General features: G+C 39.7%; 1 protein-coding gene across 1 annotated transcript in view; it reads left to right on the forward strand.

The window, feature by feature from the left end:
• Nucleotides 1-12,809, forward strand: part of obscnb (obscurin, cytoskeletal calmodulin and titin-interacting RhoGEF b) — a 54,671-nt gene that overhangs the window by 3,890 nt on the left and 37,972 nt on the right. Inside the window, 21 exon segments of the mRNA XM_028593100.1 lie at nt 2,335-2,604; nt 2,810-3,070; nt 3,978-4,283; nt 4,387-4,653; nt 4,846-4,952; nt 5,509-5,677; nt 6,176-6,451; nt 6,546-6,827; nt 7,174-7,449; nt 7,539-7,814; nt 7,950-8,231; nt 8,824-9,117; nt 9,368-9,649; nt 9,848-10,123; nt 10,217-10,489; nt 10,591-10,857; nt 10,959-11,228; nt 11,318-11,584; nt 11,743-12,009; nt 12,387-12,499; nt 12,592-12,745. Coding sequence (XP_028448901.1) covers nt 2,335-2,604; nt 2,810-3,070; nt 3,978-4,283; nt 4,387-4,653; nt 4,846-4,952; nt 5,509-5,677; nt 6,176-6,451; nt 6,546-6,827; nt 7,174-7,449; nt 7,539-7,814; nt 7,950-8,231; nt 8,824-9,117; nt 9,368-9,649; nt 9,848-10,123; nt 10,217-10,489; nt 10,591-10,857; nt 10,959-11,228; nt 11,318-11,584; nt 11,743-12,009; nt 12,387-12,499; nt 12,592-12,745 — 5,235 coding nt within the window.

Raw genomic sequence — 12,809 nt, forward strand, 5'->3', positions numbered from 1 at the left:
ATTGGTCCAGTAAAGCAATGTATTCATAGGGCAAATGCACATCATCAATTTCCATCCACTAAAAGTGCTGTTTTTGCCACTGACAGGCTCAGATTGTTAAGTGTCTGAAAACATAAAAAAAGGATCCCTACAGAGATAGACCTTTTTGTTAAAGAGTAAAATCCTTTTTGTTCAACCAGAAACAGCTTCGAATTTGCAATCGCCAAACTCACCAGACATTTAAATAAACAATACTTTTAGCATATTAGGGCCTGGCGATAGGGAGAAAATCAGATATCACGATATTCTTGACCAAATACCTTGATATCGATATTGCGACGATATTCTAGGGTTGACAATTGGTGCTTTAACAAAATATCTTCCCACTTAGATTTTAGATAAATAATCATCAGTAATGTGGACATAATGTCTAAGTGGGTAAAGGCAAATAATAGAACAGTTTGGTAAGTTCAGAAAAGTACATCACTTCACTCTAATGCAGCCTTTAAAACCAGTAAAAGACAATACTTATGTCATATCACGATATTACAATATCCAAAATCTAAGGCAATATCTAGTCTCATATCACGATATCAATATAATATCGATATATTGCCCAGCCCTAGCATGCATACAGCCAGCATATTTTCACATGTAAATGGGTGAATTAAGTGTTTATTTCAACCAAACCAGAGTGGTGATTGCAGGCAGCTCCTGTTGATAAAATTGCTGTTTATTTAAATGGAGTCTGGTAGGTTTGGTGATAGTGATTTCAGGTTAAACCAAAATGATCTTACTCTGAAACAAAAAGGTCGACTTCTGTAGGGATCCTTTCCATAATGTTGTCGGACACTTGTAATAATAATCTGAGCATGTCAGTGGCAAAAGAAGCACTTTTTCTGGACCCAAATTAAAGTAGTACAATTGCCTATAAACGTTACATTGTAGCTTGTTTCGCCGTCTTGCTTAATACTGTACCAATTTCAAAGACTGTTGTTGCCATCAGTCACTTAGACACAAAACATAGGAAAATAGGGTCTGGGTTGAAAAAAAAATGAAGTTACCCTTTAACCTCTCAAAATGTGTAAGACTTTTCACAACAAGGTTGAATTCTGGCTCATCCTCTGAAGGTGTTGTGTTGCATCTATTTTCTGCTGGTGATGAGTAGTTCACAGATGCTAAGATGGTCACTCACTTACTGGAGCACATTGGCACCACTTCCCTTGGGAAGAAATTGTCCCAAGGGACAAAACTGTAGGGTTTTAGATTTATATTGGTATGTATGATAATGAGGGCTGTGCCACTAATGTACCTGTTTATTGCTGGTGCAGGAAAATTGACACTTCTGATGTTTGCCTTGCCTGTTAGTTTGCAGGACTTAAATTACAAATTTGAAATGAAAAATATACATTTTGACTTCTTAGTGGTTGCATGACCATATCCATTTCACAATGAATACACAAAATACAGCACAGAATAAAGAAAAACAACAAATACAGTACACAAAATTGCACCAAATTGTCACTTCTGACCTGTACAGTAAAAATGGAAAAAGGAGTGAAAGTTTGCTAACAAAACAAAAACATTGCACTTTGTGTGACATTTAGCAACGTTAAGTTGGATTATTATAGATCACTTAGAAAGTAAATAAGTCCTGGCAGAAAGGGAAGCCAGTCACATTCTTGGAAAGCCCATCAAAGCACTTATTTATTTGGAATACTAAGGACCAAATAAATAACTGTTGAGGGTTGTTAATGTTTCGTACTGTGTTGTCAAAGTCTATGACTAAATTATAAGCTACGGTTTGACAACTTTGATTCCCTCCAGTGTTTTTGTGCAACTTGATAGTCTCTAATAATGTGTACTTTGTCCTTTGCAATGTAAAGGAAATATTGTAAATAGTTAAATGTAAATATTACATTTAGGCCTATATTACATAGGTACAACTGTCAAACCTTGGTCTTAACAACCAAAGTTTCACAGTTGACTACCAAAAAGCTTTTATTTCACTTGCTGTATTGCCAAAATATTTTTTCCACAACTTCCTCTGTAAAAGCTTTTGACTAGTAAAAATATTATTGAATAACCAAGTCTCAAACCTTGGTGCTCAAGAAAATACACACATCAAATGTCCAATGTGATGGATTATCTCTTTAGCAAGTTTTTTGTTCTCCGACTTGATTTTAAGATCACACCCTGAACTAGAGATCACGGGGCAATAAATGTAGAAAGCTTTTAAAATGGTTGATTTTAAAGTAGGCTATATGCTGCATTTTGTATTTGATAGACTGACATATGCAACACCATCAATTTGGCTGCGTAACTTAAAGATTCTGTTATTTTTCATTGTGTCAGAGCCTAAGGTGCCATTCAGAAGGAAGCTGCAGGATGTGGAGGTACAAGAGAAAACATCAGCCACCCTAATGTGTGAGGTTCCTGTTAGTGGCACCCTGGCCAACTGGTTCATGGAGGAAACGCGGCTGGAGCAAAGCACCAAATATTACATGGAGCAGGAAGGCACCCTGCGTCGTCTCACCATACATAATGTCACAACCAACGACGATGGTGTCTATATCTGCGAGATGAAGGAGGGCAGTCGCACTGTGGCTGAGCTCACTGTCCTGGGTATGGTTGAGACGTTTTTTTTTCTGTCTTTATTTCTTGTTAGATTTTATGTGCAGGCATTATAATGCTATTATCAAGAGTAATTAATATGACCTGCTTAAAATGCTGCTAACAAATTGGAAAAATTAAGAACAGCTAGTCGGTGTGTCTACAATGCTACTGAATGTGTTTTTTTATGTAACATTTACTATCTCTCATATCCCAGGCAACATTACTAAGAAGCTTCCCCGGAGGACAGTAGTTCCTGTCAGTGACACTGTCATCTTCTGTGTGGAGCTGGAGCATCCCTTTCCGGATGTTTACTGGACCCGCAATGGCGAGAAGCTGAAGGAAGATTCCCGTATTTCGATTGGCTGCGTGCTCAGACAGTACACACTCACAATTAGAGATTGCCAGGCTGATGACTCAGGAGAAGTGGCCTTTGTGGCTGGAGACTGCAAGACTTCCACTCGATTCTCTGTCACTGGTGAGGATGACACTTGGGTCAAATTCAGATTTATTGTATTTGTTTTGATCTACCTATGCAGGATGGCTTAACATGTGGTATTTAATGTTTAAATAACAAAAAGTTAAACTAAACAGACTTCATCATATATATATATATATATATATATATATATATATATATATATATATATATATATATATACACACCTTTGTAATTACCTTAATTGTCTTGCATTCTCTTATTGTTCTTTTTACTGTTTTATTATTTTATTTATTTTTTTGTTAGAAAAAATAATGTAAGCACTTCATGGAAATTACCTAACTCTAAAATAACCCTGCGATTACAAACACTACTACAAAGGTTGGTGGATTTACAGTGTTTGCCAAATAGCAACATTTATTAAATATAAAAGAGGAATAAAAAGCAGTACTTTGATATATGAGTTTTTAAAAAACATGGACAATTACAGTTGACATTTTAGGTGTTATCATCTTCATTTGATAATTTTCACCTCTAAATAATAAAAGAATCTCACGTAGGTGCTCTTCAGGATATGTACAGCCTATGCAAGTGTTTTAGATTGTTCCAACACAGGATTTTTAACTTGTGCTATATGGCTTTGGTGGGTCCTGAATCTAGCTTGCCTTGTGTTTAAAAACAAAAATGGGTTCAAGTGGACTTGTTTGAAACCTGATCCGATCGCTTGATGTGTGTGACGCCCAGTGTCCTTCGTTGTACAGCTACAACTTCCCTATGACTTTATACAGCATCACAGTTATTACACTGGTAAACAAAGTGTTATCCTAACTGACAAGAGTAATTTCCCTAAATGAAAGTAAAAAACAAACTTTCTTTTGATTTACTACAATCACTTAATGCTCATCTGATTATATAAACACTATGATCATCACTCTTTCTGCTCTAGCTGCAAGGAAGCATCCTCCCGATCCCCCAGTCGATGCTGTGGTGCAGAACAAGACTGACTCATCCATCACCATTCAGTGGTCATCTCCTGACAGCGACCGCCCTGTGCCCATCAAGGGCTACATTGTGGAGAGAAGGAAGATTGGCACTCAGACATGGCAGAGGTGCAATGCTGGGGTAACCATAGTTTTAACAGAGATCACCGTCTGCGACTTCACAGAAGAAGCCACCTACCAGTTCCGTATCTCTGCTATGAATGCCTTTGGCCAGAGTCCCTACCTGGAGGTGCCTGGAAGCTTCTACCTCGGTAAGACTGATCTCTCTGTAACATTTGTCATTCATGGCTATGTGCTGTTGTTGTATGCATTCAAGTGTACTTTTCTCATGTCTGGTTTGCCTGTTGTCCCCAGAACCCAGTGCTGAAATCAGGAAAGGCCTAATGAACAGTACTGCAATCTCTGGTGAGGAGTTCTCTATCTCCGTGGAGCTGTCTGCTGTTTGTTCCGGCTTCTGGTCTCTAAACGGCCGCCTTCTGCGCAGTGGAGCCGACTACCTCATCACCAGATCCAAGAACACACACACTCTGCTCATCCGTGTCGTCACCATGGAAATGAATGGAACTGAGGTCAAGTTTGTGGGTGGAGGCTCGCAAAGTAGTTGCATTCTATCTGTGAAGGGTAGGCACTTATGGCCAGATAAACTATCAAGAGAGAAAAATGCAATAAATCATATAAATAAATTGTAGTACATTTGCTTTTCTGTATTAAAACTTTCTTACCTTTTTGTAATTGAATGCCATTTGTATTTACTGTATTTGTTTGCGAGAAGCAAATCAACAATGCCTTCTTACATGAAAAGTGTATTTTTAGCTCCTTCTGTTAGGTTCACCAACAAGTCAGATCTGCTGGAGGTGGTGACCTGCAGTGCCCAAGCCACTGCTCAGCTGACTGCTGAGGTGTCAGATTACGATGCACAGGTTTGTGATGGGAACATACATCATTTACAGCTTTACTTTTAGCATGCACATATTCTTTTAATGCACCTTTAACTTTAAAAGTATACAGGGATAGAATACAAGTGCTATCATTTCTGTAATTGAGTAATTTCTTTCTGTGCTATTTTGAGTCTCCTCTAAAATCTGCTTTTTGATTAAGCGTTGTACTCAACTACCTTTAAAATTGTGACAATTATATTCCATTTTAGTTAGTTTTGAACCTATTTTCTTTGATAAAGAAGATATGGCCCCCACTTTGGATTGAATAGATATATTGTAGTTGAAGTTGGTAGGGGGTTATCAAATGGAGTTGATTTCAGTCAGCACATTGTGCAACATTTTCTATTTCATATTCCTGTTAACCAGAATAGTCTTCCTAGGAGTCACTTTTGTATTTGAGCGCTTGTCAGCACAAGTACTCCTACTTTGTAATACCAGAGTAACAATAGTTCTACTTGAGTATAATATTTAATTACTCTTTTAACCATAGCTTTTACTTTATACTGTCTATTTTGGCAATCTGCGTGTGTTTCCTCAGGTGGTGTGGATGAGGAATGGGCGGGAGGTGAAAATAGGAAAGAAGTATGAACATATGATCATCGACCGCAAGAGGATCCTTATTGTACACAATGTTACAGAGGAAGATGTGGGCATCTACGAGTGTGTTTTAGGTGATGACAGAATGTCCCTGCAACTCACTCTTAAAGGTACGCTCATCGAAAAGGTACAGTTTAACTTTACCCCAGAGAAAATTCAACAATCTGTCTGCCATGGATTGTGTGTTGGCCTGTGAAGGTAGTATCATCCATATGCTCTGCTCGGTGCAAAGATGATTGCGTAAAGGGAACTGGGCTCAGTGTGTGCAACAAGTACTGCCTTAAGCCAACATGCAGAACATGTGATATACTGAAATGTGACCTACTCCGATGGCTGTGAACATATGCTTATGAGCCATCAAATAGAGGAAAGAGCTATCTGTCATCATGTAGTCAACTCCTGTGTTGCTACCCCAATTAATTCCACACATGAACTGCTCTGATAACAAACCTAAAGATATATATTTCTAAAGGGATTTTAATGAATGTCACAAATATTTTACAAGTACACTAATGTGGTAGCACATTTTAATTGTATGAATTAAAAAAAGACATTGATAAATAATTGATTTAAAAAGTCATCACCCAATTACTCTCTTTTTCTCTAAGATGAACCTGCCAAGTTTCTAAACAAAGCCAGAGGTACCATGGGAATGTCATCGTCCCTTAAAGGAGATCTTGAGCTGAGCTGTGAGGTATCTCCTGCCACCGCGGTCGTTGTGTGGAGAAGAGATCAAGTGGAGATCACTGAGGACCAAAGAACTGCCTTCATCTCCAAAGGCACTCAAAGGAAACTCATCATCAAGAATGCCAAGAAAAGTGACGAAGGACATTATTCCTGTGAGACAGCAGCAGACAAAGTCACATTCCAGGTCAAGATAAAAGGTAAGATTGTTTGTGATGATTTCGTAGTATTATTCAACACTTCACACAGATATTAATATATGATATAAATGTCTTTACCTTATCTTTTTCTCAGAAACTCAAGCTGTAGCTGCCTTCTTCAACAAGGAGTCAGTCCAGAAGGAGGTGAAAGCTACTCTCTCCCAGAAAGCCACTCTTAGTTGCAATGTTTCAGATAGCAAGACAGAGGTGAAATGGTATAAAGACGGAAAGTTGTTGATATCCAGTAGGACAACATACTCAGAAGTAAAAGACAATACTCGTCAGCTGGTGATTGAAAGAGTGGAGAAGAGCGATGCTGGAGAGTACACATGCGAAGCCGGAGGGGATAAGCTGGTCTTCAAGGTATTTGTGTCAGGTAGGACCGCTTGATTGATTAATTGATTGATTGATATATATATATATATATATATATATACTGTATCTTGGTGTCTTTCTACTGTATGAATAGGATTTGAGTTAAGGGTTTGAAGAAGGTTAGTTGCTATGCATTTAATTATCTTTATACATCACATTTATATGATGTAGTACCAATTTTGTAATGTTCCAAACAACACTTGATTAGGTTTGCCTGGGAAAGTAAATAGTCATTATTGTCCTGAAGAATGCATCAGTTAGATGTCTCTTATATGTTTCAGTCATCGGTGAACCTTAAACAATGCTTATAACAACAACACTGTATTTTTCATTGACGTTACCCTCAGAGGTCCAGTCAGCTTTCTTCAACAAGGAATCAGTCCAGAGGGAGGTGAAAGCCACTCTCTCCCAGAAGGCCACTCTGAGCTGTGAGGTAGTTGATAACAAGACAGATGTGAAATGGTACAAGGATGGCAAACTGCTGACTTCTAGCAAGACAATCCATACGGAGTCCAAAGGCAAGAGTCGTCAGCTGGTGATCGAAAGCTTAGAGAAAAAGGATGCTGGAGAATACATCTGTGAGGCTGGGACTGAGAAGTTGGCTTTTAAGATGCATGTTGCAGGTAAGGGAAGGTGGATTTTCGAAATAATAATATTACTAATTGGATGCTTATTGGATCTGATATTTTCCCTCTCATGCCTCCTCCATCAGAGGCCCAGTCAGCCTTCTCCAACAAGGAGTCAGTCCAGAGGGAGGTGAAAGCCACTCTCTCCAATAAAGCCACTATGAGCTGCGACGTTTCTGATTCCAAGACCGAGGTGAAATGGTACAAGGATGGCAAGCTGCTGACTTCCAGTAAGACAATACACACAGAGTCAAAGGGTAAAAGTCGCCAGCTGGTGATAGACAGCGTGGAGAAGAAGGATGTTGGAGAATACATCTGTGAGGCTGGGACTGAGAAGCTGGTCTTCAAACTCCAGGTGGCAGGTAGGGCCAAGGACTGAACTGGCTTATAGTATTTCTGTTAATTGATGTACTTACAAGGTATTGCAGATTTTCACATATCAATGAACAAGTAGCCTACAATGTTTTTATCATCCACATTCATGGTTTCCTCCACAGACACACAGGTCCAGTCTGCAGTCTCTAACAAGGTGTCTTTCCAGAAGGAGGTGAAAGCTACTGTCTCCCAGAAAGCCACTCTGAGCTGGGAGATATCTGATACCAAGACAGAGGTGAAATGGTACAAGGATGGCAAACTGCTGGGCACCAGTAATGCCATCCATGCAGAGTCAAAGGGCAAGAGTTGTCAGCTGGTGATCGACAGTGTGGACAAGAAGGATGCTGGAGAGTACATGTGTGAGGCTGGGACAGAGAAGCAGGTCTTTAAAATACATGTGGAAGGTAAGGAGAATGTAGTATGTTTAATAAATACATAATGTTTATTTCTTTGTTTGTTTGTATCTTTTGAGCACATAGCTTGTAAAATATAAAGCCTAGATACATTTGAGGTAAAACCTAGTTTAATGACTGCCTCATACAATGTAAATTGCATTGTAATAAACATGAACATTACAAATCTTCAAATACTAAGTCATTATTCTAGCTTTTTTAAATAAAAAGAATGTATTGTACTGAGCGTCATGCTTTGATTTCTTGTAGCATTTGTTTGCTGAGGCAGCTGTGGTGTCTTGTGGCTTTGTTGTTTGTCAGTTCCTGGTCAGAGATTTGGTCTTTTTCTTTCTCAATGAATTGTTTTTGATATATTCATTGTGACTCTGTGGCAACTTGCAGATGCCCAATTTGCTTTTGCTTTACAAATACAAAGTGCAATGTTGTGTCTCTATTAATTTGATGTGTTTTAATAGAGCTTATTGCTCTGCGCACAGGTTTGGTTGCATTTGTCCAGTAAATCCAAAGCGATGTGTGTGCTGTGGTTTAAAGAGTCTAGTCCTTTTTGTATAGATAATTGTGCTGCCACCACACTCTTTTGCAGGTACTTCTACAGAAGTCCAGGCTAAATCCGCTTTCCTCAACAAAGAGTCTGTCCAGAGGGATGTGAAATCTACTCTCTCCCAGAAAGCCATCCTGAGCTGTGAGGTAGTTGATAACAAGACAGAGGTAAAATGGTACAAGGATGGCAAACTGCTGAATCCCAGCAGAGCAGTTCACATGGAATCAAAGGGCAAGATTCGTCAACTGGTGATTGACAGCGTAGAGAAGAAAGATGCAGGAGAATACATCTGTGAAGTCGGAACTGAAAAACTGGCATTTAAAGTACATGTGACAGGTATGAGGAATCGAGGGCGTAATATATGTGATTAGTGCATATATTGTTTAAGTTTGTGAAGTGAAGTAGACCAAAAACAGCTACAGTGGAGGCTTTTAATTTTTAATTTTGCTTAACTACTGTTCTGGGTTGACTTGTGTATGTTGCAGTATGTTGGTGTCACAGATATTTGCGTTGCTCTTTGTGATTTTTTTGAGTTGTATTAAAGAAAAGGGCGGAAATGCCATGACGTTCATTATTACTTTTGCAGAGATCCAACCCAAGTCAGTCTTCTCCAACATGGAATCAGTCCAGAGGGAGGTGAAAGCCACTTCCGCCCAGAAGGCCACTCTAAAGTGTGAGGTAGCTGATACCAAGACAGAGGTAAAATGGTACAAGGATGGCAAACTGCTGACTTCCAGTAAGACGATCCATGTAGAGTCGAAAGGCAAGAGTCGTCAGCTGGTGATCGACAGTGTGGAGAAGAAGGATGCTGGAGAATACATCTGTGAGGCTGGGACTGAGAAGTTATCTTTTAAGATGCATGTGGAAGGTAGGAGGATTAAGATGTCGCCAGTATTTCCAAGAGTATGCAGATGTGATATTTATTTGCTATCGTGTTTTTCTGTTTGCGTTCAATCATTAATAAGTGTGTTCATTATGACTGAAAAGTTTTGGCTGTGCTATGTATTTCGGGGTTGGCTGATATGTTGTTTGCTTGTTAACATCAACATTTTCATTTGCTCTGCAGAAGCCCCAGCTGGCTTCTCTAACAAGGAGTCAGTCCAGAAGGAGGTGAAAGCCACTCTCTCCCAGAAAGCCACTCTGAGCTGTGAGGTTTCTGATTCCAAGACAGAAGTGAAATGGTACAAGGATGGCAAGCTGCTGACTTTCAGCAAAGCAGTCCACATGGAGTCAAAAGGCAAGAGTCGTGAGCTGGTGATAGAAAAAATGGAGAAAAAAGATGCTGGAGAATACACATGTGAGGCTGGAACCGAAAAGCTGGTATTTAAGCTGCAGATGACAGGTAAATATATATATTTAAAATATCATTTATTTAGCCAAGATTGATAATTCTCAGCACAAATCACTAAAAAAATAAGCTCTTACTTATCTTTAGATGCAGCTGTCAAGTTCCAGAATAAACTTGTCAAGGACACACTTATTGTTCAAGCAAGTGAAAAAGTTGTTTTGACCACCGAGCTGACCACCGAGAGCGGTAGTGTGAAATGGTTTAGAGATGGTGTGGAGCTCAAGGAGGGCAGCAAGTATGAAATGAAAAAAGATGGCCTTTCTCGTACCCTGATAGTAAAAGCCACCGAATCCAAAGACAGTGGAACATACTCCTGTCAAACTGCTGATGACAAACTGGAGTTTAAAGTTCAAGTTAAAGGCAAGTTATAGAAATGTTTCTAACATTCTGATAATTGCTGTATAGACCTCTTCAGATGCCAGATTTGGATTTTATGTCCAACTCTCATGTTTTCATTTCAGATTCAGCTTTGAAGTTTGTTGTCCCTTTGAAACCTACTACAGTGGAGTTGGAAGGTACACTTAGCCTGATCTGTGAACTAAATCAAGCTTTAGGGGATGTTGTCTGGCAGCATGATGGCCGTGAGATCAAACCTGGAGGCAGACACTGTGTCAGGACAGATGGTGCTAAGCGGGTTCTCACTGTGACGGGCATGACTAAAGAAGATGAAGGAGAATACAGCTGTGAATGTAGAAATGACAAGACCTCTGCTAAAGTCACCTCAAAAGGTAATTCATTATTTAATTTAACTCAAACATTCAATGTTTCAGAATAGACACTTTTTTTTTCATATCAGTCTGCTTCATTTGATGCTGCGTGTTCTTATTAGCACCCAGACTGGTGAGGCTAACCACCAAACTGAACAATGTGGCTGCAATGGAGGGAAAAGACGCCATTTTCAAGTGCGCTGTCAACCCAGCGGAAGCCAATGTTAAATGGTTCCACAACAATCTACCCGTGACTGCTGGGCCCAAGTATAAGATTGAGCATGGTGGCAGCAGTTACTCACTCACCATCACCTCTGTCACTCAAAAAGATGCTGGAGAGATAAGTGTTGATGCAGAAGGCAAAAGCTGCAAAGCTACCCTACAAGTGCAGCGTAAGAACATGTTTGTTAAAATATAATTTTCAAGGATGTTAAGTAATCTAATCCTCATTAAATTCAACATTTATTTGTGCCCCAATTAGATGAACCTGTGACATTTAAGAAGAAGCTAGAAAACCTGACAGTGGAGGAGCAGAGTGAAGTGAAGCTGGAGGTGGAGCTCAGTAAGCCATCTGAAGAAGTGAGGTGGATGAAGAACAGCATAGTGCTGCAGCCTGTAGGAAACATGGAGATTTGGGTAGACGGAGCTAAGCAGGCTCTGGTCTTAAAGAGTGTGACTCATGCTGACCGGGGCATCTACTCCTGTGAATCTCTGGATGACAAAACCCAGGCCAAACTCAATGTGGAGAGTAAGACTGATCCACATTCACATAAAAAAAAAATACATTGTTAAAGTACATATAAAAAAAGACTGTCATTTCATGTATGTTTGGATTGGTTTTGAGTTTCTAACTAGGAAACCTTGCTTCCATTTTAACACTCAAACATTTTCTCCTCCTCCCTTCAGTGAAGAAGATCCAGGTAATAAAGGGTCTAACAGAAACCAAGGCACATGAAACAGAGACAGTAACTATTGAGGTAGAACTCAGCCAGGCTGATGTTGAAGGCTCCTGGACCAGGGATGGGGCCAAGTTAAAGTCAGGGGCGAACTGCCGTATCACAGCCCTGGGAAAGAAACACGCCTTAACGTTGTCCAATCTCAAGAGGGAGGATGCAGGAACTATTGCCTTCCAAGCAGAAGGAGTGCATACTTCTGGCAAACTGATTGTTACAGGTAAGGGATGCTTTCTGTTAAACTATGTACAAACTGCAGGCTAAAAGTGGCCCAAATGGCCAGTGGCCTCCATGTTTTCTTCCATATAACAGTGTGCTGCTGCTGCATGTGACGTATTTTTGTTATTGTTCTTTTGCACATACGGGTCAGTTCAGGACTGCGACCAGGTCACACTGGAATCTGATATGGGTCACTTTAAAAAAATAATGTGAACAGCCAAACAAATGAAGAAGTTAGATCTCAGCAATAAATCCGAATTGAGCACTAAGGCTTGCAATTTGTCACCTAATTGGTCACTAGGGTCTTTTTGTACTGCACCCATTCTGCCATGAGTCATCATTTAGTCACTTTTTGACCAACATGTGTTGATTCTACAGACCCTCCTTCTATGATCTCCAAGCCAATTATGGATAGCAGTGTTCCTGAGAAGGAGAAGTTTACTTTTGAATGTGAAGTGTCCAGAACCAATGCAGATGTTAAATGGTTCAAGGTGATGCATTATTATTCAATTTACTGTCTTCAGAGTGAATAATATGAAGTACATACTGTATGTAACATTTAAAACATATGATTAATCTGTAGGATGATGTGGAACTGAAACCAGGGAAGAACTTTGGCATCCATTCCTTGGGCCGAAAGCGCACTTTGGTCATCAACAAATGCACACCTGAAGATGCAGGCACTTACATCTGTCGCACTACTGATGATAACACCTCTGCCAAGCTCTCCGTTGTTGGTAATTATTAGTCATGTCATGAAGCCCACAAATCAGTCAGGTGCCATTACTTAGGGTATAGTAT

This window comes from Perca flavescens, chromosome 12, assembly GCF_004354835.1.
Source record: "Perca flavescens isolate YP-PL-M2 chromosome 12, PFLA_1.0, whole genome shotgun sequence".
Lineage (NCBI taxonomy): Eukaryota > Metazoa > Chordata > Actinopteri > Perciformes > Percidae > Perca > Perca flavescens.